Raw genomic sequence first — 26,053 nt, forward strand, 5'->3', positions numbered from 1 at the left:
CTATGCTAAAAAGAGAGAGAGGAGGAGGAAAAGGAGAAAATAGAGATAAAAAGAAAAAAAAAATCAGGGGGTGAGGATATAAATAAGTACAAAATATGAAATGAATTTCCTAAATGTATGACATTTCCATCACATTCTTTGATGCATACTTAGAAAAGTTTATCGCAGTATACACATCTTTCTAATTAGATGGAACAAGCCAGATGATTAGAGCTGTGGAAAAAACATCAAAAGGTTCACACAACTTTTTATATAATTAGAAAGAAATGTTCATATCCCATAAAAGAAGGATTTAATTGTGTAATTTAACATACAATTTAAATATCAAGATCAAACTAGCAGGGCAAGTGACTTAATGGGATAAACGATATTAACATCTAGTGTCAAAGCTTAATTTAAACAACAGAATGTCTTCATTATGCAAAAGGGTCAAACAAATGAGACTTTCAAAGAGCTTTTTTTTTAAACAAGCCCTTTTCTTATTGTTTCTTTGACAACAATGAAATCAGCTGTGCAGCAGCAACATGCTGAGAGACTAGGGAAGCACTACTGACTTTGTCCATCTGACCTCACTGTGACATTGTGGTGCAAGATCTTATAAAACAAGAGCCTCCTGCAGAGGTCTTTTAAGAACTGGTTAATTTTACTTTTGTAGCTAATTAAATGGGAGGGCCAGAGAGTGCACGAAATGTAAAACCCCTTAGGTTGACGTTGTAGCTTTGTTGTTTTAAAAGTAGCTGTAGAAGCGTTCATAATTTGTCACTTTTCACACAAACCTGAGAGGCAAACCAAAACCATTCAGGATCCCCAGGATATGGTCTGCTCTTGTATCCTGGCCTCTGCAGCTGCACTTAAAAGAATGGATTAGAAACATATAAGCTTATTAGAGTGAAAGATGACATCCACCCACATCAGGATACATGAAGAGGGGGAAAGTTCAAAAACATATAAATTAATTCCTGGAAAACATAAAACAACCTTTAGGTCATGGCAAGGAAAATGTCAGTGGCTCAAAAGATACTAGATTGCTATTGACCAGTTTCATGATGGCAAGGGGCAAGCCAAGTAGAATAGTGCCTTCACCAGTATGTGTCTAAGACTGCAAATGACACTGATCCTTTTTAATGTGCACAAAAGCTGACAACTAACTCATCCTGAGAACAGCAGTCATAAAGCCATCTACAAGAATGACTCACCATAAACAGGTCACGAGCACCTATGTCAACAGCTAGCAGAAATGCCTTTTCAAATCTCTGATACCTGCAAGAAAAGGTGAAATGTATCATTTGCTGAGGAGGACAACATCAAATTTAAGAGATCCATCAACCTGCTAATGTGCAAACAAAGTGATAGCTGTAAAAATGTGAGGTGTATTGTATCACTTTTGGGGGAAAAGTAAAATAGCAGCAACAGGGTGACGGGTGAACATTTCTGTGATAATACAGAGATTTCAAAACTATGAAATACAATAATAACCCTTGGCATTTTTATCTTCCAAAGACATCAGCAAATGCCCTGCCAATTACTGAGCAACATCAGAGCTAGTCAACTTAAATGGGAATGGAAGGTGTTTAGCATTGTGCTGGATCCCTTCCAGTCCAGTATGCACAGACCTCCAAATGTACTGAGAGTTCTCTGCAGGGTCTCATGGAGAGGAGACCAGTGTTTCTCTTCTGCTTGGAAGAAGAGGGGAGATCCTTAAGGAAAGTGTGGATCCAGCTGTACTATCTTTCTCATTATTCCCCTTTTATAGATGGGATAACATAAGCAGAGGGTGACCTGCCTGCCTACAAAGAAGAATCTAGTCAGTGCTGGGTTTAGAATCCTACATTTAACTCCCAGTTCTCAGACAACTAGGGCACAGGTTCTGGGACTATTTCATAGTGCGAATAACATCATAATAAAGAGAGAGCCTTCTAAACAAGAACATCTCTCATCTGTGATTATATATTTCTAGCCTGGGTCCAAGCATTGCTCTACCTAGGAAGGCCTTAGTGCTACAGTATCCTGGTGGAATGACTTGGCAGAAGGTAATACCAAGCCAACAAGCAAGGCCTTTCCTCAAAAGGATGTTTGTAACAAGAAACCAAAAAAAATTAACATTAGCAGAAAGGGAAATATATTCTCGTGTGGGGTTTCTGTGACCCCAGGTGGTATGAAATCCAACACCATCTGGGGTTGGGTGGAAGGTGGAATCCTACCTTCCTAAAGCCACTCTCCCTGCTGTGCCTTCTAAGCACTAATTTACAGTCCTTCCCCTGGGTGCCTGCATAAAAGGAGAGGGAGGAAGGTGGAGGGGGGCAGGGGGAGGAAGTCAGGCTGAAGTTAACCATTTGATCACCACCTACCAGGCAGTGCCTCATCCCTGTCTCACTTTGTATAAAGGATATTACATGAAAATACATGTAGTACGGTTGAAGGGTTGTTGTAGTCATGATGGTCCAGGGAATATCCAAGAGGCAAGGTTTCTTTAATGATAACTTGTATTGGACTAGCTGTATGGCGGGGAAAGCCATTGGACAAACTTTTGGGCATAGAGTGACCTTCTTCAGACATGTTGGTCCAACAAAAGATATCCCCCAAAATCCTTGCCTCATGAGACTACACTGAAGCTTAATGCTTCTTCTTAAGCAATGCTTTTTCAAGAGAAACACACACACACACACACACACGTACGTTACAGTAGCATGAGTATTACTGCCCTCATCTTTTATGAATTTTGCTTACAAACTAAATGACACTTTTTATTCCTTATCAGATTTTTCACATATAGAAAAAAATACCACGTCCTCCTTTCTTAGAAGGAATTTCAATAGGTCAGTGAAACATGCAGTGCAATGCTCCAACAAGAAGATGTCTACACCATGGCTTTGTTTTTATCTGGCAACTACTAAAGAAACAATTTGAAAAAAAAATCTGCTCCAGCCAAGGCAATACTAGCAACCAAAAATGTAAAATAACTTTTTCCTTTGATTGACCTGCAGAACGGAACCATGGCCTTAAAGCTGTCAGTTTCTTTCTGTCTCCCAACGATTTCAATTTTTTCCTTTAATCAACCTACATACTTCAGTTTCATTATGGCCCTATTCATAAAACCGTAAAGCCAGCTCATTATTTCCAGAGCTGTACTGGGGGAAAAAAAGTCTACCAAAGAAATGCTCTTCACAAACCAAGAGAGCTGAAATAACAATCACAAAGACTTCATAAATTACTACAAATAGCATTCTTTAAAATGAGGTGCTGTTTTCAAATGCAAGTGACAAGCTTGCATTACTTATGCAAACAATATTAAATCAATGAAGAATATGTGCATTTTTCTGGGCATTCTTACATTAGTTTTATTTGAAAACATTTAGTTTAAGTCTCTTTGACACAGAATAATGTATTTTCATCTTATAGGAACATTTAGAGAGTGCCCGGTATGATGCATTATATGTAAAGGTGCCTTCAAACTGATAATGTGAATTTTACAATAGGGTTTTGTCACAAGGAGACCTCTTATTTTGAGCACTCTTCTTTATAGGTATCGTATCATCCCTCAAATAACAAATAATGCACCTTTTGTTCTTATATTGCAATTACATGACACAATATTATTTTCTTTCAAATAGTACCAAAAATGTATCAGTCCTAAGTGAATATTCCCAAATCCTGTAATTTACTCTTTGCTTCAAAATAACTCTAGTAATCAAGACCTAGGTGTCTCTTGAAAAAGAGAGATAAGGAAATCTGCCTGTAAACCATAAAGCTGAGCCACTTGTTTGGTCAAAATTATTGCCAACAGAAATGTGACCTTCTAGATTAGAACTCTCAAACTGTGATTACCTATATATGACAAATTGTAAAGGATTACACTGGGAGCTGTTAATGGCATAGAATAACAAGTGTAAAACCCTATATAATAAAAATAATACCACTCCTATGCATTTATATAAGCACTCTCTCGCTATAACTCCCCTAGTATGATAAAAAGATGGGTATTATCACACCAACTTTGTAGATAGGAAACTGTGGCAGGGGAAGATTAAATGACTTGCAAAAGGTTTATAGAGGATAACTTAGAATACCAGGAGATCTGGGTTCTATCGGCCTGACTGGTGTGGTAGATCAAGCTGCCTGCCATACGTTAGCAATGTGGCAAACCAACAAAAGCAATAAAAGTTGTGTTTCTTATTCTTGCTTATATTTTATATCAGTGTAGCTCTCTTGTCATTAATGGGGTTATTTTTGGTCTGCACCAATTTAAGTGAGAGGAGAAGCGGGTACTCTGTGCCTTTAAGTTTATACATTATAGTGTTCAAAAAGCATGCGGCTTTAAATACAGTGAACTAAATTCATTTATTTGGATGTGAGCAGAGAAAGAAGTTCATCACTGAGTTTAATTGGGAGTTCTGCAGCTCCATTGGTGGGCAGAATTTGGTCAGGTATATCCTACGAAACCCAGCGCAGTGATTAAAAGATAGTAACTCATCCTTCCCTCAGAATTTCATGGCTCTGAAAATAGACAAAATTATTTTTTTTATTTGTAAAATACATACAGTTCATTCATGCATCTTGTAGGAGATCTAGTGTGGTCAGTTAAAAGAACCGAAAGGGGAGAAAAAACAGAGAGAGAGAGAGAGAGACACAGATAGAGAGGGTAACACACTAAGAAAAGGTGGAAACATTTCTTTAAGGACTAGTTACAACCAACAAGCCTTCTTAGACATGCCCACTGACCATGTAAGCATATTCCTGGTGCTGGGCTGATAAAGCAGGGCTGCTGCATTATTTTTTTTCTTGTCTTCAATAAGGGTACACAACATTTAGAAAATAATCTGTAGCAAGAGGGCTATGGCACAAATAATATTTATAAAACCAATCCTTTTAATTAAAGAAATCTTACAGCCTTCCTCATCTAGAAGTCCAATCAAGGATGATATGCGTTATAAAACCAAATATTTAAAAATGTACTGAGTAAGAACAATGGAAAAATGAATATTGAAAATAATTTACATGCAATCCAATCCCACTGAAATTAAGTTTTAATTGTTCAATATTCTGTGATGCATATGCAAACAACGCTTAAGTATTCAGAATGTCAATCAAGTGTTTACTTACATCAAGCAATTGTATTTAAGCATACAAAACAGATGATGAAAATATGTTCAATCAGCTATAACTCTCAACACTTACTGCAGGGTTTACATGATCACTTTTAATTCAGTTATTTCATTTAATATTTCAATTTAATAGCTCATTCTTTCATTTACTTTCTAGGCATTTTGCCCATTTCTTAAGCACAATAATATTAATTATTATTCATAAAAGAAGCAGTTTCCCATAAGTTCTCATATCAGCAATTTTTGGAACAGAAACTGTTTGCATGATTTTTCAAATTAACACTGCCTTTATCTACAGCATTTTTTTCTTTTAAAATTAGACAAAACTAAAAATGAAGAATTGTGTGTTTTAAAACACTGTTACTGCTATTAAAATGAGATATTGGGTACAGAGTAGTTAGAGAATGGGGGCAAGAATTTAAATTATAGTTTGCTAGCCACCTGAATAAACAGCTTTATTGGATACTGCTTGAGGCTCAATATTTTGAATGTTAGACTACTTATTTAGGCATGTAACTGTATATAAGTGTTTAATTTTAAGCAGCCATCTTTTAAAATCTTGGCCAAGGACTTTAGCACACTCAGGTTTTAAATTTAAAAAAGAAATCATGTCTGTACGTGTCATTTCCTCCCTGCTCCCAAGGAACTAAGGTAAAAAAGGAAGATGTAAAACAGCCCCTTTGCTTCAAGCAAAAGGAAACTTTTCAATGGAGCAATCACAAAGCAAACTTTATTAAAATTGTGCAAAAATGAATATGGCTAGCACATAAATGAGAATGCAGTACAGATAATGTATCATTAATACATCTAGATATACTTTATAAATCATAGGAAAGTAGGGCTGGAACGGAACTTGCAAGGTCATGTAGTCCAGTCCCCTGCTCAATGCAAGATCATCTTTGATTAAAACATCCCAGCCAAGTGCCAGTCCAATCTTATCCTGAAGACTTCCAAGGATGGAGATTCCACAATTTCTTTAGGTAGCCTGTTCCAATGCTTGGCCACCCTCATAGTCAGAAAGTTCCTTCAGCCTAAATTTCCTGTGCTGCAGCTTGAAGCCATTGCTCCTAGTCCTGTCCACTACAGCCACGAAGAAAAGCCCACCTCCATCCTCTCTATAATCACCCTTCAGGTATTTGAAGACTGCTTTCATATCCCCACTCAGTCTTCTCTTCTTCAGATTAAATAACTCAGCAATCCAGATTCACACACAGATTCACAGAAGTTTAGGGCTGGAAGGGACCTTGTGAGATCATCAGGTCCAGCCCACCTGCTCTGGGCAGGATGCAGACTCACCAGCACAGAACAAAGTAGAAGAATCATTTCCCTTTATTTGCAAGTGACACTCCAGCTGATGCAATATGCTTTTTTTTTTTTTTTTTTTTTTTTTTAACAAGCCAAAAGAGCACACTGTTGGCTCATACTCAGCTTATGTCAGTCATTCCCCAGTCTGCATTTCTGTCCCAAATGCACTTGTCCTGGTTGAATTTCATCTGGTTGATTGAAGACCATTTCTCTAGTCTATCCAGGGCATCCTGGATCCTAGTCCTACCCTCCAGCATCTGCAACTCCACCCAATTTGGTGTCATCCACACATTTGCTAAGTGTGTACTCAATCCCATCATCCAACTCATTATTAAAGATATTAAATAATACTGGACCCAGGACAGATCCCTTGGAACCACATTTGATATCTATCTTACAGCAGAGATTCTCAACCCTTTTCTTCCTGAGGCCCCACCAAGCAGGCTGCCCTGCTGCGGGGCTTGGGGCTCCCCTCCCTCCTACTCTCCCCCCGGGGACCTCTGCAGTGGGACCCAGCATGGGAGGGTAGTGCTGCCACCACCACCGGTACCCCTGCATCAACTAGGCCTTGGTGGGGCAGCCCCTGTTCACCTGGCTGCAGTGGCTGGAGTCAAGTGTGGAGCCTGGTCCTTCTCAGCACCCCTCCACTCCCTCCCTGCAGGCCACTGGGGGTGGCGGTGCCAGCACGGACTTGTGGCATCCCGCCGCTGCTGGACAGGCAGGGAGCACCTCACCATAGCAGCATGGCTGGCGTGAGGGTCCTGGTGGCAATAGCAGCATCAAGCCTCCCAATCCCCCTCTGCCCTCCCATGCCAGGTCCCACCCGCTGGGCCGTGGGGATCCCCAGGGGGAGGGCAGCAGGGCAGGGAGCCCCAAATCCCGTAGCAGGGCAGCCCACATCCTCCCCAATCCTGCAGATAAGTCTGGAGGAGCACATACCCCTCCTGGTGTCCAACGTGTTGCCTCTGCAGCCTGATCCCTTCCTGGTAGTGTGTGCAGTGGCAGTGAGCTAGTTCTCCCCACTTCCCTTAGACAAACAGCCCATGGCTCCATCCTGCTCCCCTATCTGGGCCCTGCAGCTGCTCTTTCCAACCTCAGCCCCAGGCCCTGCCCCCAAACCTTCCCAATCTCTCCCTCACTGTGGTCACCACCACCTCAATCTGCTCCCTGCCTGCCCCCACTCGCCCCCGCACACATCGTCTATGCCCTCCCCGCATAGACTTACCTGCAGGCAGCTGGGGGAGCTACTCTCCATTGCTGCCTGGCTGTACTGCTAGCCATGTGAATGCTGCGTGTGCACACATGTGTGTGGCGCCTCCTGCATCCCACTCCCTGCAGCCCCAAGCGGCCCCTTGCAGGCTGGAAAACTGCCAGCCTGCAAAGGGAAACCCATGGTTTCCCACATTTTTCTCCTTTAATGGAGAAAATCCGCCTTTTCCCATGGCAAATGGAAAACCTGGATTCTGCTTATGTCACATTCTGCCTACTTCCCACTCCCCCTCGCTTTCCAAAAAAGTCAGGAGCAGGCATGATCATTACAGCCTGATGGCTGCAGGGGTCTGTTTACTTTTCACATAACTATGTCAAATGATGCTGCTCTATGGACCCTTCGCTAAGTTCTTGAGCAGAAATGGGCATAGGTTGAGGTGGCACGAGTAAGTGGAGAAATGCAATGAACCCTCCCTGCAGTGGGGTGAGGAGAGACAAAGCTGGGAAGAGGTGGGGGGGGGGTGCAGGGAAAAAGGGGAGAGAGAACGAGAGAACGAACTGGGATAACAATATAAGTGTATGGTTGGGAATCCCCCAGCACTGCCTCCCTAGACTCCCAGTCTCTGCACAGCTCCCCGCAGAGGACACTGGCATGCTGGAGGGGAAAAGCCCTGCTCTCCAGCCCCAGCTGGCACTTGCTTGAGTGAGTGGTTCTGTCTTGCTGTGCTCTACTCAGGAGTTTGTGAAATGCTTTGCGATTCACTCAGGCATAGATAGAAAAGAAAGGAGCCTCACAGGGTCCCTGCTACCCATGCAGCTCTGCATGTCCTCGCTGACCACATCCCAGGCTCTGGATGGTGAGAGGCCCCAGCCCAAGCCCCCCACCTGAGAGCAGCTGGTGCCTGAGCACTGCTCTCCCACCTCCTTGTCCCTCAGGTGCAGCACAATGGCTCTGGCTGCAGAGGCGGCAGCTGCCAGCTGAGCACAAGTGGAGATTTCCCACTCCTGTCACAGAGTTCAATGCTGGATAGCCCCAATGGAGCAGGACAGCCACACTCACTCCATGTCTCAGCATTTGTCCATGGTGGCACACTCCAGCCAGTCCCCAGGCACATGGACCCCCTGAAACTTGCTCATGGCTCCCTAGGGAGCCACAGACCCTCGGTTAAGAACCGCTGCCTTACAGTACTTTAATTTAGTCTGTATTTCCTTAGCTTGATCATGAGAGATGGTGTCAAAAGTCTTACTAAAGTCAAGGTACATCAATCCACTTCTCTCCCACCACCCACAGAGCCTGCCACCTTCGCATAGAAGGAAATCAGTTTGATTAGGAAGGACTTGCTTTTGGTGAATCCATGCTAGATGTTCCCGACTACCTTGTTCTCCTCTAGGTTCTTCACAATGGACTCTTTGAGGACCTTCTCCATGATCTTTCCAGGTATAGTGATCAAGCTGACAGATCTGTAGTTCCCTGGATCCTCCTTCTTCCCTTTCTTACAGATATTTGCCCTTTTTCAGTTATCCAGGACCTCACCCAACCTCCACAAGTTCTCAAAGGGGATAGGCCAATTATCTCAGCCAATTTCTTCAATATCCTCAGGTAAATCCCATGTGGCCCTGCCAACCTGAAAGTATCTAGCTTCTCTAACCTTTAATCCCTAACCTATTCAGCCATTGCTCTACGCTGTTTTTTTTCTCCTGAACTTTGCTGCCAACAGCACTCGTCGTCTGACAGGTACCCCTATTTGTGAAAACTGAAGCAAAAAAAGTGTTACATATTTCAGCATTCTCTGCATCATCTGTGATTAGATTGCCTTCCCGTTGCATAAATGACCTATGGAATCTCTGGTCTTCCCCTTACTTTTGGCATACCTAAAGAATCCTTTTTTACTGCCTTTTATGTCCCTTGCCAGCTGAATCTCAAACTGTGGCTTTGCTTCCCTCCCCCCCAGCATGCATGGACAATCTATCATCTAGAATTCTACTGCCCCAGACTGACAGAGACCCAGGCAGATTTGTGAGCTGGGTGCTGCAAGGTGGGGAGCTGCTGGAGAGCTGGGCAGCCATGAGGCAGACCTGGCAGCTCCTAGCTAGCTAGACCCCAGCTTGCCAGCCCTCTAGTGGCAAGTCAGAGCTATGCAGGTTAGAGAGGCTATTAACCCTTAATATGTGACTGTATATAACATGTGCTAACTTTATTACTGCCTAACATTCCTGAGAGTTAACATGTGGAAACTGTAACATGTAACAACACCCTTAGTTTCTTCTTATACTACTCCCCTTATGCTAACTTAACAATTCTTAAGGGCTACTAAAATACCAAACTATAAGTAACTTAGCCTAAAGGTCTACAAATATGTCCTTTCAATGCACCTTTGCAGGACAAGCCCTGAAATTATACTAACCTTCTGGGGAAATTGCAGTAAATTTTGAGGCAATTAAAATGCATAGCTGTTAAACTTCCTAGCTACAGAATACACTACTGGCCACAGAATTCCTTCCACCATTCTGTGATGAGGAATTACTTAATAGTTATTCTATCTATGTTGTCAATTATTTTGCAGTTTTATTCATTATTTTATATTAATTTATTATTTTTAATATTTTATTTGTTCCATCAGATCCTGGAGACACTTGATTATATGCAGCTCAATTTTTTTTTTTTTTATATTAAAAGAGAAATCTTAGAAGCACTAATTTCAGTATGACAGGATTTCATTTGAATAACCTAGCATTGTTGGTTGGAAAGAATATGTAACTGCCAACTGTGCTGTGAAGAGAGAAAAATCACACACCATTTTCTGAATCTCAATTTAAAACCCAATCTCCTGGTTTTGGGAGCAAGACTTACATAGTACAGCCAACCACAGTTGAAAACTGACTCAACGTTGTGCATCTTCAATATGAATGGACAGAAGAATAGTCTGAAAAATGGCATACACTGTATTTCTAATATTTTGGCAAAGGTGGAAAAACCACTGGGTGTTTGCTTATTGCAATTTATCATTTCTTTTATAGCAGTAAGTGCGCAAAAGTGTGCCAAAACACTTCTTATAAAACCACAGCTATAAATTTAAGTTAGGGCTGTTATCCATTCTTTAAAACCAATTTATACTAGGTTTTGACATGTAGTAAGATGCCAGTGATGATATTTGGCCAATCACATGCTGTTATATGACCATTTTGAGACATATTCTACTATTCTCCTTTTACTTTTTGAGCTCTGAGCAGGTAACAATGTCCAGGAGGCAATAGGGCACTGAGATTCCATTCAGAGAGTGCATAACCCCACTAGATGCTATGGAATTCTAGAACTGGGGAAGGGAAGGTGTTGCAGTGTTGACTAAAGGTTGATGGGGACATGGTCCCCAGGTGTATGAGTATGAAACTGTCACGGCGGGGTCCTTCAGAAGGGCCGTGATCTCCTTACGGCCCCCTCACCGTGCCAAGTCGGCACGAGGGCACCCTCAAATTCTCGCCGGCCACGTCTTTGATGTTCAGTAAGTTCGGGAGGCTGCCTTACGACTCCCTGGGCACGGTTAGCTGGGACCTCTGTCCCCGTGTGTTCCCGGACCCCCTGGGGGTCTCCCGATATGATGGGTGCTCCCCAGGCACCTTAGCCTTATGGGCTACGCGTGGCTCCTACCAACCCCTAATACCACGCCCCAAGCCTTGCAGATGTACCAGACGTTGGTCCGTCAAAATACACGCCCGCTCTCCCGGGCCTCCTCTGTGATCTAGCCCACTCCAGGCTCCCTCCTCGGGCTCACCGCACTGCTATCCCCTCTCCTCAGGGACAACCGCAGCACCACGCCCTCGTCACTCTCTCTCCCCGGGTCTAAATTCCCTGGGCCTTCTCTAAAACAACCTGGCCCGCTACGGGACTTCCAGCTGAGCCTCCGGTCCCTTAGGCCCACTGCACGGCTACCCTCTCTGACCCAGGCTCACCGCACTGCTATCCCTTCTCCTCAGGGACAACCGAAGCACCTTGCCTTTCTCTTGGGGCGTTGTACCACTAACCCCTTCCGTCAGGGTTCACCGCAGCACCCTACCCCTGTCTGAGGTCTACTGCCATGCTAACCTATGACCAGGCTTGCTACGCCCATCCCAGGCTTCTCAATAAAGGCGCTCCCCCCTCTTCGGGGCTCGCCGTACCCACCTTGGGCTTCTCAATAGTCCCCCCTTTCTCTGGGACTTGTTGGGCCCACGCTGGGCTCCTCTAAAGTGCGCTCCCCCTTTCTGGGGCTCACCACACCCATGCTAGGGCTTCCTAGCAGTGCCCCCTTCTGGGGCTCGTCGTGTCCACGCTGGGGCTTCTCCAAAACCCCCCACTCTGGGGCTGGGGTCTACATACCCCGCAAGTTGCACCCTTCTCAGGCACTGGGGCCCCCACCCCTCTGGGGGTCCCTATGAGGCCTCCTCCAACCCCTTATAGCCTCACCCTAGCCACCGGTGTAATACACAACAACACAAACATAAACTCGAGCCTCCTGGCTATAACTCAACTCAAAGCCACCTGGCTATAACTTAACACTGCTCAACTCTGATTAAGCAGTACTTACTGTTAGGCTTTTCTCCACATCCTAACTCCAGGAACTCCTACCCCTCTGGTTGCTAGCAGGGAACTGCTAGCCTGGCCTCAGAGCAGGGAACTGCTAGCCTAGCCTCAGCCCTGGGCTTTATGAGGGCCAAGCCCTGCCCCTTCCGGCCAGCTGACTCTCATTAGTTGCCGGGGCAACCCACAGCTGTGCTCATTATGTCCTGCCAGGGCTCTCTCTCCCTGGCAGTTTCCACTCTCTAGGAGCGGGGTAGCGAGGTGCCCCGCGACAGAAACATTGACCAAAATCCACATTTGGAGAAACACGGTAGATGTTGCTGGAAGGTCTTGCGTGACCATCCTTGTCTCCTTCTATGCCCAGGTGATACACTGCCTGGACAAAGGACATGAGGCTGAATTCATATATCTAGATTTAAAGAAAACCTCTGACTTGGTCTCCCATGATGCCCTCATGGTTAAACTGGGGAACTGCAGCCTCAACCATCTCATGGTCTGATGGCTGGGGAACTGGATCTGGGGTCGGGCCCAAAGAGTAATAGCTGATGGGAGCAAATCAACATGGCATGAGGCGACCACTGGTGTCCCTCAGGGCTCAGTACTCGGGCCACTACTCTTCAATATCTTCATTAATGATCTGGATTTGGGCATCAGATACAGACCGGTGAAATTCGCGGATGACACTAAACCATGGGGGAAGGTGGTCACACTGGAGGACAGGTTGGGGATACAGGCCGACCTGGACAGGCTCACAAGGTGGGAGGACCAAAACCTGGTGGCATTCAATGCAGAGAAGAGCAGGGTGCTCCACCTTGTGAGAAAAAAACAGCATCATACTTATGGGCTTGCCAGTATGGTGGGCCAGTAGGGGGTGCTCCTGCACTGAACCACCCACCTCACTGCACCTGACCACCTTTCAGGCTCTGAGTGCCTCCCTGGGGGTGCCTCATGTCTGGCCGACCCCCTTCCTGGAGCACATCCACTAACCTGGGGCTACAGCTGCCACCACCCAGGGATGGGCTCGATTCTGGCACGGTGTCCCCTGGGAAACAGAGGTTTAGTAGCCCTTGAGGGTATTTAACTCACTTCAGGAACTTGGGGTGCTTCCCTCAGTCAGAAGCACAAGTAGTGGTTTCCCTTAGTCAGCTGAACCAAGGGGACTCCAAGGCACAATCTAGACCTACTCCCAATAAGTCTCCCACGCTAAGTACAAGGGAGAACTGTATTGGTTACAAGGAGTAGAGTTGGAATAGGGTACAGAGTTGAGTAGTATCAGAGAAATCCCATAGAGCAAACAGGGTGGCTAGAGTAGCCTTTGATCACACATCTGAGTTACTGCAAGCTATATATCTGGTTAGATCTCAGGTAGCTTACTTACAAGTATCATCCAGAGGCAGGTGCAGATAGCCTCTGGAGGCAGGCAGTTCCTTCATCAGGAGTTTTGAGAGAGAGAGCAAGTTTCAGATGGTCCAGCTCCTCTCTCTCTCTCTCTCTCTCTCTGAGTTTTCCTCATGGCTGCTGCCCCCTCCCCCTGGGCCATCCATAACTTATATAGTCCTTATGACCTCATTTACCTGGTCCAATGGAGGCCAGCACCTGTTGGCTGTCAGCCAACCAATTTGAAATGTGTTACTGGTTGCTGGGCAGACTGGCAGTCTCTAGCCCACCAGGCAGCCCAAGCCCCTCACCCAGCTATGTGATGCCACTCACGTAGGCAGAGGGAGCAGGTTTCCTCCCTCCCTCAGGAATGTATCCAGCTCAGGTTACCTGAAGAGATAGGGTAAGGTGTGTACCCTTTGCAGGGCCCAAATTGTCACAGAGCAGAGTTTTTGGGGAGAAACAGAGGTGTCCTTCTGCCACAGGCAGTGCTATGCTTGGTAGTGCCATGACCAAAAGAGACTTGAACGTCTTGATTAACCACAAGATGAACATGAGCCACCAATGTGATCCCGCAGCCGACAAAACAAGCCAAACTCTGCCATGCATCCACTAATGAATCTCAAGCAAAACTAGGGACATCATCCTCCCACTTTACTTGGCCTTAATGAGGCGCCAGCTGGAGTACTGCATCCAGTTTTGGGCCCCCCACTTCAGGAGTGAGGTGAATAAGCTTGAGAGGGTCCAAAGGAGAGCCACCCAGATGATCAAAGGCCAAGAGAGCAAGCCTTATGAGGAGAGGCTGAGAGACATGAGACTCTTCGGCCTGGAGATGAGAAGGCTCAAGGGAGACTTGGTGGCAGCCTATAAGTACATAAGGGGTGTGCACCAGGAGAACAGTTGTTCTTGATGATCTTGCAAGGTCTGGACTTGATCTTGCAAGGTCCCTTCCAGCCCCTAATGGCTATGAAATCTATGTTGAACCTTTAGGCTAGGGACAGAAATTACACATAAACCGGTATAAGTGATTGGAAAGCGATTCAAATCTGTAACACAACAGAAGTACAGTGCACATAAACCACTTTCAAAATGACTGAAACCAGTTTTAGATAAACCTGGATGGAAGTAACATCAGACTTAACTGATTTAGTTTAAATCGGTTTATTGAATCTCTGCCCCAGATTCCTTCCAGATTCAAGTTAATTTATAGTCCCCCAGCATCCCAGGATGCTTTGCACCTCCCTCACAAACCCAGTCACAGGGTGGAAGGGCTAGCCTTGGCCCAAGCTGTCTGCTCCAGCCCAGCAGGGAAGCACGCTCGAGTGCCCCCCAGCTTCTGACCAGAGCCACTGCAAGCATGTGGTTGCATTTGCAGAATCAAAAGTGAATGTTTGTTCACTTGTTTATCAGTTTAATCTACACAGTTTAGACTAACCTGAATCAATTCAGCCTCAGGCTTTTTGACTGTCTGTACTTAGCTTTTATGAAGAAGTTGCCTGGAGTCAGAAATGGGATTTTTTTTCCCTTCCTAAACCCTGAGAATCAAACCTGCACAAAACTCAGTTATTTGATCTTTGTACCATGTGCATAAGAGGTGGAAGGGCGGGGTTAATGGGGCTCCACCCTGCCAAACAGAGGGCAGCAGCAGGCATAGCCTTAGGGCAGCCTGGCTGCAGGCTGCTATAGTTGGGGGGGAGGGGCAGGCACACTCAGATACCCTGTGCACTCACAGCTGGCCCATTTTCTTTCAATCTTCATCACCCTGGGCTTGGGGTGGGGTGGGGGGGGGGAAGTGGGGGAAGATCGAGACCCCCACAGTGCAGGAGAGAGTGGGGTAGGGGCAGGGCGAATTATTCATCCTTGCCCCTGCCCCACTCCCTGCTGTACTGTTTGGATTGTTCCATGACCCGGCCCAGCTGGGGCCCCATTCACTGTGAATGGAGCCCCGGCCAGGCCAGGTCATAGGACAATCGGAATCCGGCAGCTCATCCAGGGGCATGGGCGGGCAGCTCCCATCACTGCGTGCACTGCAGGGAGAAAGAGGGGAGGGGAAGTTCCACCCCATCCTCGGCTCCACTGGACGAGCTGCCATGCTCTGATTGCCCCATGACCCCGCCCGGCCAGGGCCCCATTCATGGTGAATCGGGTCCTGGCCAGGTCAGGTTGTGGGACAATTGGAGTCCTGTAGCTCCTCCAGACACGCAGCACCGGGCAGCCAGATGGGGGTGGGGAGCATGTGGCCCCCAATTTTTGCAGGGGGCAAGGAAGACTGCAGCTACAAGCTGCACTCTGCTCCTTGCCTCCGCTCTTTGCCGCCACTCCTTTGAAAGTGGCACAGTGCAATGCCATGTGCCTTGCTGCTCAGCCTGTCCAGTGTCAGGACGCACATAGCAGCACCCGCTGCTTTTGAAGCAGCAGGAGCAGGGAGGTGCAGAGGCAAGAAGACCTTTGGCCTGGTGGTGCAGCCGAGGCTGGCCCTGCTCCAGCCCCCCCCGGGTGGTGTGTGGTCACGGCCAGTGCAGCCAGGGCTGGGGGCCGCTGGGGCTGGGGGCCAGTGCAGCTGGGACTGGGATGTACCCGGGGCTGGCACTGTACCAGGCAATGCCACTCCTTCCCTGTGGACCTTTACCCTCCCCCCACAGACTTTCCCATGGGGGGGCATGTGTGCATGCACGCTCAGCCTCCCCCAATTTTTTTTCTTCCTCTGCGTATGACCATGTGTAAAGAAACATGAAAAATACCTAAGAATGGAGAGTGTTCTTGTTGCTAGAGAATTTTTAAAGGATTAAAATTCTCTAACTTGTTAAAGTTAGTTTTATAGAGTTAGGCTAATAAAAGTTTTGTTTTTGCACTACCAGCTTAACAAGTAAAGAAAGATGTGTGATTTTTTATGGGAGTTGATATTACTTGCCATATATTGTACGAGTAGTTATTACCGTATTTATTCAAATCCAAGATGAGGTTTTGCCCCATTCACCATGAGGGGGAGAATGCCTCATCTTGAATTTGAGTACAAGGTGGAAGGTGGGGCAGTCAGCTGCTGTGGCTCTGAAATGCATCATAAATTTCATTTTTATTGGTCAAATCTGTTTTATATACAAAGCTTGAAACTTAAGCCCTCTATTTGGCAGTAGTCATCTACTCAAAGGATTAACAATATAATTTTATTTACTCATAATTGGGATAACTGACTTTTCTTCCCAAATTCAGTTTTTGTAATGGAAAACTAGCATATCTTATTATCTTCCCAGGAAGAAATTCAAACGGTTTGATTCTTCGGCTAAAGTGAAAGTGGGAGTTCTAATGCTGCATGACTATGATCCATGCATTTTTGAAGACTCAGTTTCAGCCAACACTCAAGTATATGCTATCATCCATCATTCTCAATTGAACTTAAGCACATACTTAAATGTAGGTGTATTTAAGCACTTTAATGAATAAGGATCTTAAGGATTTGGATGGATAATGGAAAAATTGTTGTGTGGTGCTCAGAGGTCCCACATAAAAATTATTGACAAACTATTTAGATTAAATTTTAAATATATCTATGGCATTAAGAATCAAGAGTTTTTGTTATTATATATCTAAACTAAGTTCAGTCCATATTGAATTAGAGTTTATTAGATGAAGAACTTAATGCCCTTCACACAAGTAGGTGTGGAACAAACAAAAAACCCATAACAAACTGTTAAAAGAAGCTAAGATAAGGAGCCAAATAATGCATCTCCCTGGCCAGGTAATGAATCTGGAAAAGACATCCCAAATCCAAAATTATCCTACCATATTGTTCATTGTTCTGTAAGATGACATGACATCGTATTTTGCAAATTTTCTCTCCGTATTGTCTTTGTATTTGCTCAATCCTATGCAGTATTTGCTCAGTTTTAGTGGAGGCAATACATTTTTTGATCTATAATTTTCTAAAAACATCAAAAACAGTGTTTTTCTTTTTTATCACAATATACACCACCCAATATGGGATAGTGGTCTGGGTCAGAACAGCATGTGGTAATAAGAAAACCTTATCTGGAATACCTATATGCAAGAGGGAAACATGTCTAGGAGAACCTTAACTCTGAAAATCCTGGCAATTAAACATAAAGTTAAACTAATGTAAATATGGACAGGGTAGAAGGACAATTTTCTGGCTAAAATTAATTACTATTACCAGTTTTGTCACACATTTCCTATATGAATTTTTGAGAATCACATAACCTCTCAAGTTTTTTTCCTATAAAATAAGAGTTAGCTATTAGCAAAGACAACCCTTAGGAAGAACAATACTCCCTTATTAATAATGATGTCACGTCACTTAAGAAATATTTGTAACATGTTTTAAGATTTTCAATGGAAAATGCTAAGGGAGTATAAGTAACAACAACAATCATCATCATTATTACTATAGAATAATAATAATTATTATTATTACTACATTTTAAGAAAGTTCTTTTTAAAAACTAAAATTAATTTCCCCTGTTTTATGTGCATTTCCTTTGAATTTCCCCCACTAAATTTGCTTTATCATATTTGTCTCCTTCGAGAGAACATATTTTGTTGCCATAGCAATATCTTCCTACCTTGCAATTTTATCATAGTGGTTTTCCTTCAGGTTCCTATAAGCTGCAACTAACAGTCTCCCAACTCACAGACACAGACATACATACATGTACAAACAACCCTACAACCTTTCCTCCTGCTACTTAGTAACTTCTCAACAGTCTATCTTTATCTTTAAATACAGACACACTCTAACATACTCTTCCAAAGTACTCTGGGCTAAAAACAGATGTTAATTAAAAATGCTGATAAGAACCAATGACACCTGTTGTTTCATACTTCTTTTGCTCAACCCTGTCTGTTAAATCCTATCTTTTATTGCACTAATTCTCTTCAGCTTTTCTTCTGTTCCAGCTTTAGCCCTCTCACTCTGGCGATCATGTAAACTTAATAGTGTGTCTTGAAAGCTGTATTTTATTGAGCAAACATATCAGCATGTCTACACACCAAAGACAGCTTTTTAATAGAGGCCCAGTATCACAGCTATGGTTAAGGATGAGTTGCTGCCTCCATTATAAATCCCTATTGTATAAAAGTGATATCTTAGCAATTTCAAACTGTAGCAGATGGAAATTTGGCATTAAGGTTAAGGTGCGTGCACTTTTTTCCCTTGACTTTACATGAGTTACAGGTCCAGTTCTCCCTCATGCCCGACAATGGATAAGGTATTTATATCTGTGTGCTGCCACTTCTTCCAGAAATATGAGGCCAAAATTTTCAAACTTGAGTGCTTCTAATTCCATATTTAGAAATCTGTCCCTAGCAAGTGAGTTGCTGAGTTATGCACCCATCAGTGTGGCTGCAACTTTCATCTAGATTTGCCTCCACTAGCAAAGATTGCTCCTGTATGATAAAAGACAGTAAAGAAGAGTAATTGTACACTTCCTCCCAATAAGGATTTTGTTATAGCAGCATTTTCCAACTGGCAAAATGGACAAGACTTCCTAAAACTGTGATAATCTTGAAAAATTTGGCTTTTGTTTCTTTGAAATATGAAAAACAAATATCTATTTTGTGATCTATCCATGCATGTAATAACTAGCTGGTAATTAACTTTGATAAGGAAAGAAAGTAACCATTCTTTGTAACTTTCAAAATCTCCCTGTAAAAGTGTTTTCAAGTCCCTCCTTTCACTATCACAAAACTTATCTTGGAGACATTAATAATCTTTCTATGAACTGCCCAGAGACAGCAATGTTGGGGCTGGATTTAGAGACTGTCCAAATAACAAAATGAAACTAAGCAATGGTCACTGCTGGCTCAGCCTCTGTAAAAAGAGACCAAAGCCTTCTTAACTAGCCCCAGAGGAACAGCCTTGGCACAAGGGTTTCCCTATGTGGCATCAGACTGATGTAACAATTTTTTTCCTATACCACCACATAATAGGAGTAGTGGGACACTTTGAGCCATAAAACAGCCTATTAGGGGCTGTGGGAAGCTGGGCTAAATTAGATGAGCTCCTGGGGCTGCCCTAGGCTTCCTGAGGGCAAACCCCTAAACCTCAGGAATTACATGCCCCAAAATCCCAGGGAGCAGCTTCTGCTATCTTCCCCACTTCAGACCCATGAGGTGCAATACTGAATCCATCTGAATATTTTTTCTTCTGTAAAGTACAGAAATTTCTGTTGGTCCATCTCCACAGGAGGTTTTTTTTAAACTTGGGCAAGTCAATCATTTGTTTTTGTATTTCTTCCCCTGATATTTTGTCCAATTTTGCTTATTTTACAACCTCCGCCAGAGAATTAAAGCTCAGAGTCATTCACAGGACATTAAACAACATGACTGAAAATGAAACCTCTGGTGGTGCTGGTTTAAGAAAATTCATTAGCAATAATACTGGAACAAAGCCAGTCTAAATTTTCCCTGGGATTGATATTTACCCTTTCTAACTGGAAAAATAAAAATCCAGTTAAGTTGTGTTGGCAACACTATTTCTTGTTTCTAAAGCAGATCAGGAATCATGACAAGGGCAATCTTTTCATGTGTGTTTCAATCAGTGACCACAATTTATGAATGCAGTGAAAATATGAAAACCCGTGGTTCTGCTGACTTTTAGAAATGGCATAAACAGTGTACCTGGCAAAACACTTTCTAGAACAGTGATTCTCAACCAAAGTGCCACAGCACCTTGGGGTGCCTTAGATTGCACCTTTCAAGGGTGCTAAAGGGCACCATGCAATGTTTGCACTGTTAGTTGTGTAACAATGATTCACAAACATTTCAAAAAGATTTCACAGAGATTTAAAAAATGCAGAGATTTCAAAAAGGTGCCCCTTGTGTTAAAAACATTCAGTCCTGTTATGGGCTGCAACAGAAACATCGCTCTATTATTCTTCCATAGTAAAAAATGACTGAAAATGAAGAATTTTATGAGGGGCACCTGAGGTCTAACAACAGGTGCCTCAAGGCTAATGAGAGGTGCCTTGAGTCTAAAAACATTGAGAACCACTGTTCTAGAAGGTGGTGATTTAACTAGACTGAATGTTGCTACTAATATTCCATATTTACTCGAATACAAGACAAGGGTTTTCCCCTCCTTCAGTCAGGGGGAAAACAAGCCTCGTTTTGGATCCAAGTACCAGCACTTCATTTCTGCCTGGTCCTGATCTCGGCCTGGGGCCAGAACCAGAGCAGCTGGGCTAGCTGATACTACTTGAAGCCACATAGTCTTCAGTAAGGCAGTGAGTTCAGGTCAGAGGCCAGGGCTAGGGTCTGGGAAAGGTGGCAGCCTGCCAGATCACCCACTCATGCTGATGATGTATCCACTGACCCATGCTGCTTTCTCACCCCTCAACCATGCTGCTGCCCCATTCCCCAACTCACTGCTGCCTATCCCCTAAACCATGCTGCTGCTAGAACCCCTGGCCTGCACTGCTTCTGATCAGAGGCATGGGTCAGGGGTTGCAGCAGCAGTGCACTGGTGGATGAGACAGCACACCTGTGGGGAATTGGGTGGGAGATGGCAGTAGTGAGAATGGGGGTTCAGGCAGCAGCTATAATTGCTGGGGGACAGGCAGCAGGATTTCAGGCAGGGTGGGCAAGTGGGACAGAGGATGAGGGATAGGCAGCAAGGGCACAGATATGGGGAGGCAAGTGAGGAGAGCAAGGTGTGGGGGGCAGGCTGCCTGCCTCTGCTGTGACTGGGGACAAATTTAAGGTGACCCTCCAATAATTATATCCTATACATGAAAATTACAACAAATTCAACGTCATCTTGGATTTAGGTAAATAAGGTACTCTGTTTAGGGACAAATTCTACTCTTGTGGAAACGCAGGCAAACCTGATTAATTTCCATGGGAGCTGCATTTGACAGCATTATGGATCCCTACCAGATTACAAAATACATAAAACTCACAGAAGACACACTCCTTAGTCCTGCAGTATATTATCATTAATGTTTACATATCATGACAACACTAGGTATCAGGACCATTACAGTTCCATGCCTGCCAAAGTCAGGCTGTTGTAATGAAAAAAAGATGGAAAAAAAAGAAGGAAAAAAATATGTTCCTGGACATACAAGACCTTATTTTTGCCACCCTCTCCCATAATCTTACAGAAACAAAGAGCTCTTCCTACTGTCCCTCACCCATTTAGCAGCCTGCAAGGGATAGAAGATAATAATCAGGAACACTGAAAGGTTGCCTTGTGTACCAGTGATCTCTGGATGTGTAATGGACCCTACCTGCCATCTGGTTAGATGGGGTACTGGTCCCTTCCCCAGAAATTCTGGGATTGGTGAGTGGAGTGCCACTTATAAAAGACTGCACTGGGCACATTCCTTTTCCCTGATCTGGCCTTTTGGTACAGAGAGCTTGCCTTTGTTCCTACCTTACATGGGATTGGTCACTAGCAATTGTGCCAAGTTGAAATGTTACATTTGTGTGTGTAGGGTGCCTTGCCCGCCTAGAAGATATGTCCACTTCTTCCTCTGACTCTATTCTGTCAGTTGCACCTTGAATTGAATGTGGGGAACAGTACACGTGGTTCTCCTAAGAAGACTACGTAAATTGTAATTGCAGTGGGGTGGTATTTACAGTGAAACTGCCATGGGAGGCTAATTTTCATTTTCAGCCCCAGGCTGAACACAACAGCTTATGAATGCTTGCAGGATTTGTAAGTACACATTTGATCAGATCTTCAGTTTATTTCCAAGAGAAGGAAATGCATTCCATTGCAATATAACTTTGTAGTATAAGGTAACTTATTTTCACTCCAGAATTTTCTTTTGGTAGAATCGGCTTCTAAGATCCACACACAATGTCTTTGAACCTTAAAGTAGTGTCTACAGTCTGCATATAACACAGCTACAAATTGTAAAGAAACTTCTTTAAAATGGACATTTGCAAACTCAAAAACACACTCCAGCCAAAAGGGTTAAAAGGACAATTGGAAATGTTGACCCACTAGAGTGTGATTTGTGCCAACTCTGTAGCTGAATTTGCCTTCACTACCAGCTCATGGAATGTTTGCCTCTGAACCTGTGTGACAGAGATAGACAGATATGTTTTGCATAAACCAAAGTAAGGGTGTGTATGCATGTAAAATAAAGAAGTTGTTTTCATACATTAGGAAATATGACAGGTACAACTTATGAATGCTTGAATGGAGCAAAGTGAAGCCATGAGTCAGCAGTACAATGTCATTCCTAACGAATGAAAACAGTAATTCCATTCCACTCTGCATTCTGCATTAATAAATGCAAGAAATAAATAGTGACATCATCCTTAACCAAGAAAGTGACACTAGTGATTTGGTATATCACGAGACACATCCAAGAGGTATTGTAATATTTTTAATTAAGTTCCTAAACTTTAAAAATATAACTAAGAATTTAGGTGAAAATAGTTAGTCATTCCATAAATATCTGAGTAGTAGCTCCCTTGGTACAAGACCTCATGTGCTTGCAGTGCTGGTGAGAAAATGTCTTTTGATAGCTTTTCACTTGTGATAAAGATGACTTTAAATTTCATTTTGTATATAAAAAACCTGATTTTGCATATTCCTGATTTAGGGTCTATACTTGCAAAGCACTAATAATTTTCAAGTCATATTGATTTTAGTGGAGGTTGATGATCAACAATATGTAGGACTGAGCCTTTAGTTTTTGTAACAGATAGAGGCAGATGATTCTATTAAAATTATATCTTGCAATTGGAAATCGACTTTATTCTAATAGTGATCTACTTCAATCCTGAAGCCCATGTTCTCTGGTACTTTCTGTGCTGTCACACTTTTATATTTCCAGATGTGACTAGTGATTTGGGTATCTTCATTCTTAGAAGCCTGAAGGTCTTGGCTGGCATTGGTGCAATGCTGCACTAACATGGCCTCTGGCAGCAAGCAGAAGTCTTCATCTCCACCTGCAGCAGTTTGTCTGCAGAACAGATATGGAGCTCTAGCAACACAGGGCATGAACGACACATGCCCCCGGCGGCTAGGGGGGCATGGTGGCACTGGCAGTAGTGGGAATGTGGCAGTGGTAAGTGGTGAGTTCCTGCAGACACTGCCAGTGCTGTCGGCAGCGAGTGGGGGGGGTGGAGAGAGAGGACCAGGGGTCAGCGACCACCCACAGATGCCGCTGGTAGGGTCAGCAGTGGCCAGTGGCGATCGTTGACTGCCTGCAGGTGCCACTGCCAGTGTCAGCGGTGAAGGGTGGCAAGTGGGGACCACCTGCAGGCACCACTGACAGTGTTGTCAGCATCTTTTCATAGGGGGTGCACCATTGCGCTCAGGGGGTGCACATGCACCCGTGTGCATCCCCCTACGCATTGCCAGTGATAGAGGGGAAGAAGCATGTTCCATCAGCAGAAGAGGGCAGGCCAGTAGGGTTGTGCAAAACGGCTATGTCTCGTTTCGTTTTCGGATTTGTCTATTTTGAAGGACAGTGATTTGTTTCGGTGTTTCTGATCACTTTTTCCATTTCAATTCGGCTGAATCTGTTGCAGCATTTCAATGCTGTTTTGGCGATTTGGATCGGCCAGGGAGAGGCAGGCGCATCCGGCTGGCTGTAGGTTCTCTCGTTTTTCCTCCAGCTGTGCCTGCCTCTCCCCAGGCGGGGGGAGCCATGGGAGATGCTCCCATGGCTGCCCTGCCTGTCCCCATTTCCCACCCAGTCCCAGCCTAGTCTTGGCACTTATTTAAAAAAAAAAAAAAAGCCCCGCACTCACCGGCTGCAGCAGTGGCGACTGGGGACTCTGGGTGCTCATGGCAGAGCCCCCCTGCACAGTGCAGAGCATTGGGGGGCAGCAGGGATGGCTCCCCCCACCACTTGGCACCCACACGGCAGCTGCCCCATGGCACAGGTGCAGTGCGGCTCAGTAGAGCATCACGCACTGTATAGAAACTGGGACCCCTGGGCCTGAGCGGTGCTGGGCTCTGGCTAATAGGTGGGAGGGCTATGGGACTGTGCCAGACTCCTCTCGGGGGGCGCGGGATGACAGCAGGCTGCTGTCCCTCCCCCAGAGCACTGGGATTGGAAGGGACCTTAAGGACAGCTCACAGACACTGGCCAGCTACAGATGTTAATATTAGAGCAGTCCTTCTGCCTCTCTTCCCTCTCCCTCTTTTTAGTTTGTTTCCCTGAAAGCCTGGCTCTGAAACATCTGAACATTTTGGATGGTTTCATCTAGTTTCAGAGATCTTTTGGAGTCTTCTGTTTAGTTTCGGATCTGGTGTTTCGGGTGCTGAAATGGGCCGAAACACCTCCGAAACAAAACAGTTGCCAAAATTTCACGCAGCCCTGCAGGCCAGGCCTTCCCAAGGTTGGGAGGACTGAGACTATTGCCATCAACAGGAAGCAATGGGTGGTGGTGGTTGGCGACTCCCTTCTGTGGGGGACGAAGGCATCCATCTGTCAGTGTGACCTGTTGTCTTGGGAGGTCTGCTGCTTGCCTGGAGCCTGAATCAAAGAAGTCACAGAAAGATTGCTGAGACTCATCTGGCCCTCTAACTACTCCTCCATGCTGCTCATCCATGTGGCCTCCAATGATACTTCCAGGGAGGGCCCTGAACAGATCAAAAGTGACTACAGGGCTCTGGGTGCAAGGGTGAATGGGACAGGAACTCAGGTGGCATTTTCCTCAATCCTTCCAGTCAAGAGGAAGGGCTTGGGCAGGAGCGGGCACATCCTACAGATCAATGCTTGGCTGCACAGATGGTGTTGCCAGTAGGGCTTTGTCTTCTTCAATCATGGGTTGTTGTTCCACGAAGGATTGCTAGGAAGAGATAGGATCCATCCATCGGGTTCGTAGCAGGCAGATCATGCCTGACTAATCTAGTCTCTTTTTATGACCAGGTTACGAAACGCCTGGACAAAGGAGGAGGGGTGGATGTCGTATACTTAGACTTCAGGAAGGCCTTCGATACGGTATCCCACCCCATACTGGTGAACAAGTTAAGAGGCTGTGACTTGGATGACTACACTGTCCGGTGGGTGGCGAATTGGCTAGAGGGTCGCACCCAGAGTCTCGTGGTGCATGGGTCTGTTTCGACCTGGAAGGGTGTGGGCAGTGGGGTCCCGCTGGGCTTGGTCCTTGGACCGATACTCTTTAATGTCTTCATCAGCGACTTGGACGAGGGAGTGAAGTGTACTCTGTCCAAGTTTGCAGATGACACAAAGCTAGGGGGAGAAGTGGACATGCCGGAGGGTAGGGAACAGCTGCAAGCAGACCTGGACAGGTTGGACAAGTGGGCAGAAAACAACAGAATACAGTTCAACAAGGAGAAATGCAAAGTGCTGCACCTAGGGAGGAAAAATGTCCAGCACACCTACAGCCTAGGGAATGACCTGCTGGGTGGCACGGAAGTGGAAAGGGATCTTGGAGTCCTAGTGGACTCCAAGATGAACATGAGTCGGCAGTGTGACGAAGCCATCAAAAAAGCCAATGGCACTTTATCGTGCATCAGCAGATGCATGACGAATAGGTCCAAGGAGGTGACACTTCC

General features: G+C 44.8%; 1 protein-coding gene across 2 annotated transcripts in view; it reads right to left on the minus strand.

The window, feature by feature from the left end:
• WDPCP (WD repeat containing planar cell polarity effector) overlaps positions 1-26,053 on the minus strand; it is a 287,418-nt gene that overhangs the window by 84,942 nt on the left and 176,423 nt on the right. For both annotated transcript variants that reach the window (XM_014525820.2, XM_025192301.1), the window contains exon 14: positions 1,197-1,260. In XM_014525820.2, the coding sequence (XP_014381306.1) occupies positions 1,197-1,260 (64 nt within the window). The remainder of the gene's footprint in view (positions 1-1,196; positions 1,261-26,053) is intronic.

Source organism: Alligator sinensis, unplaced genomic scaffold (assembly GCF_000455745.1).
Source record: "Alligator sinensis unplaced genomic scaffold, ASM45574v1 scaffold219_1, whole genome shotgun sequence".
Classification (NCBI taxonomy): domain Eukaryota; kingdom Metazoa; phylum Chordata; order Crocodylia; family Alligatoridae; genus Alligator; species Alligator sinensis.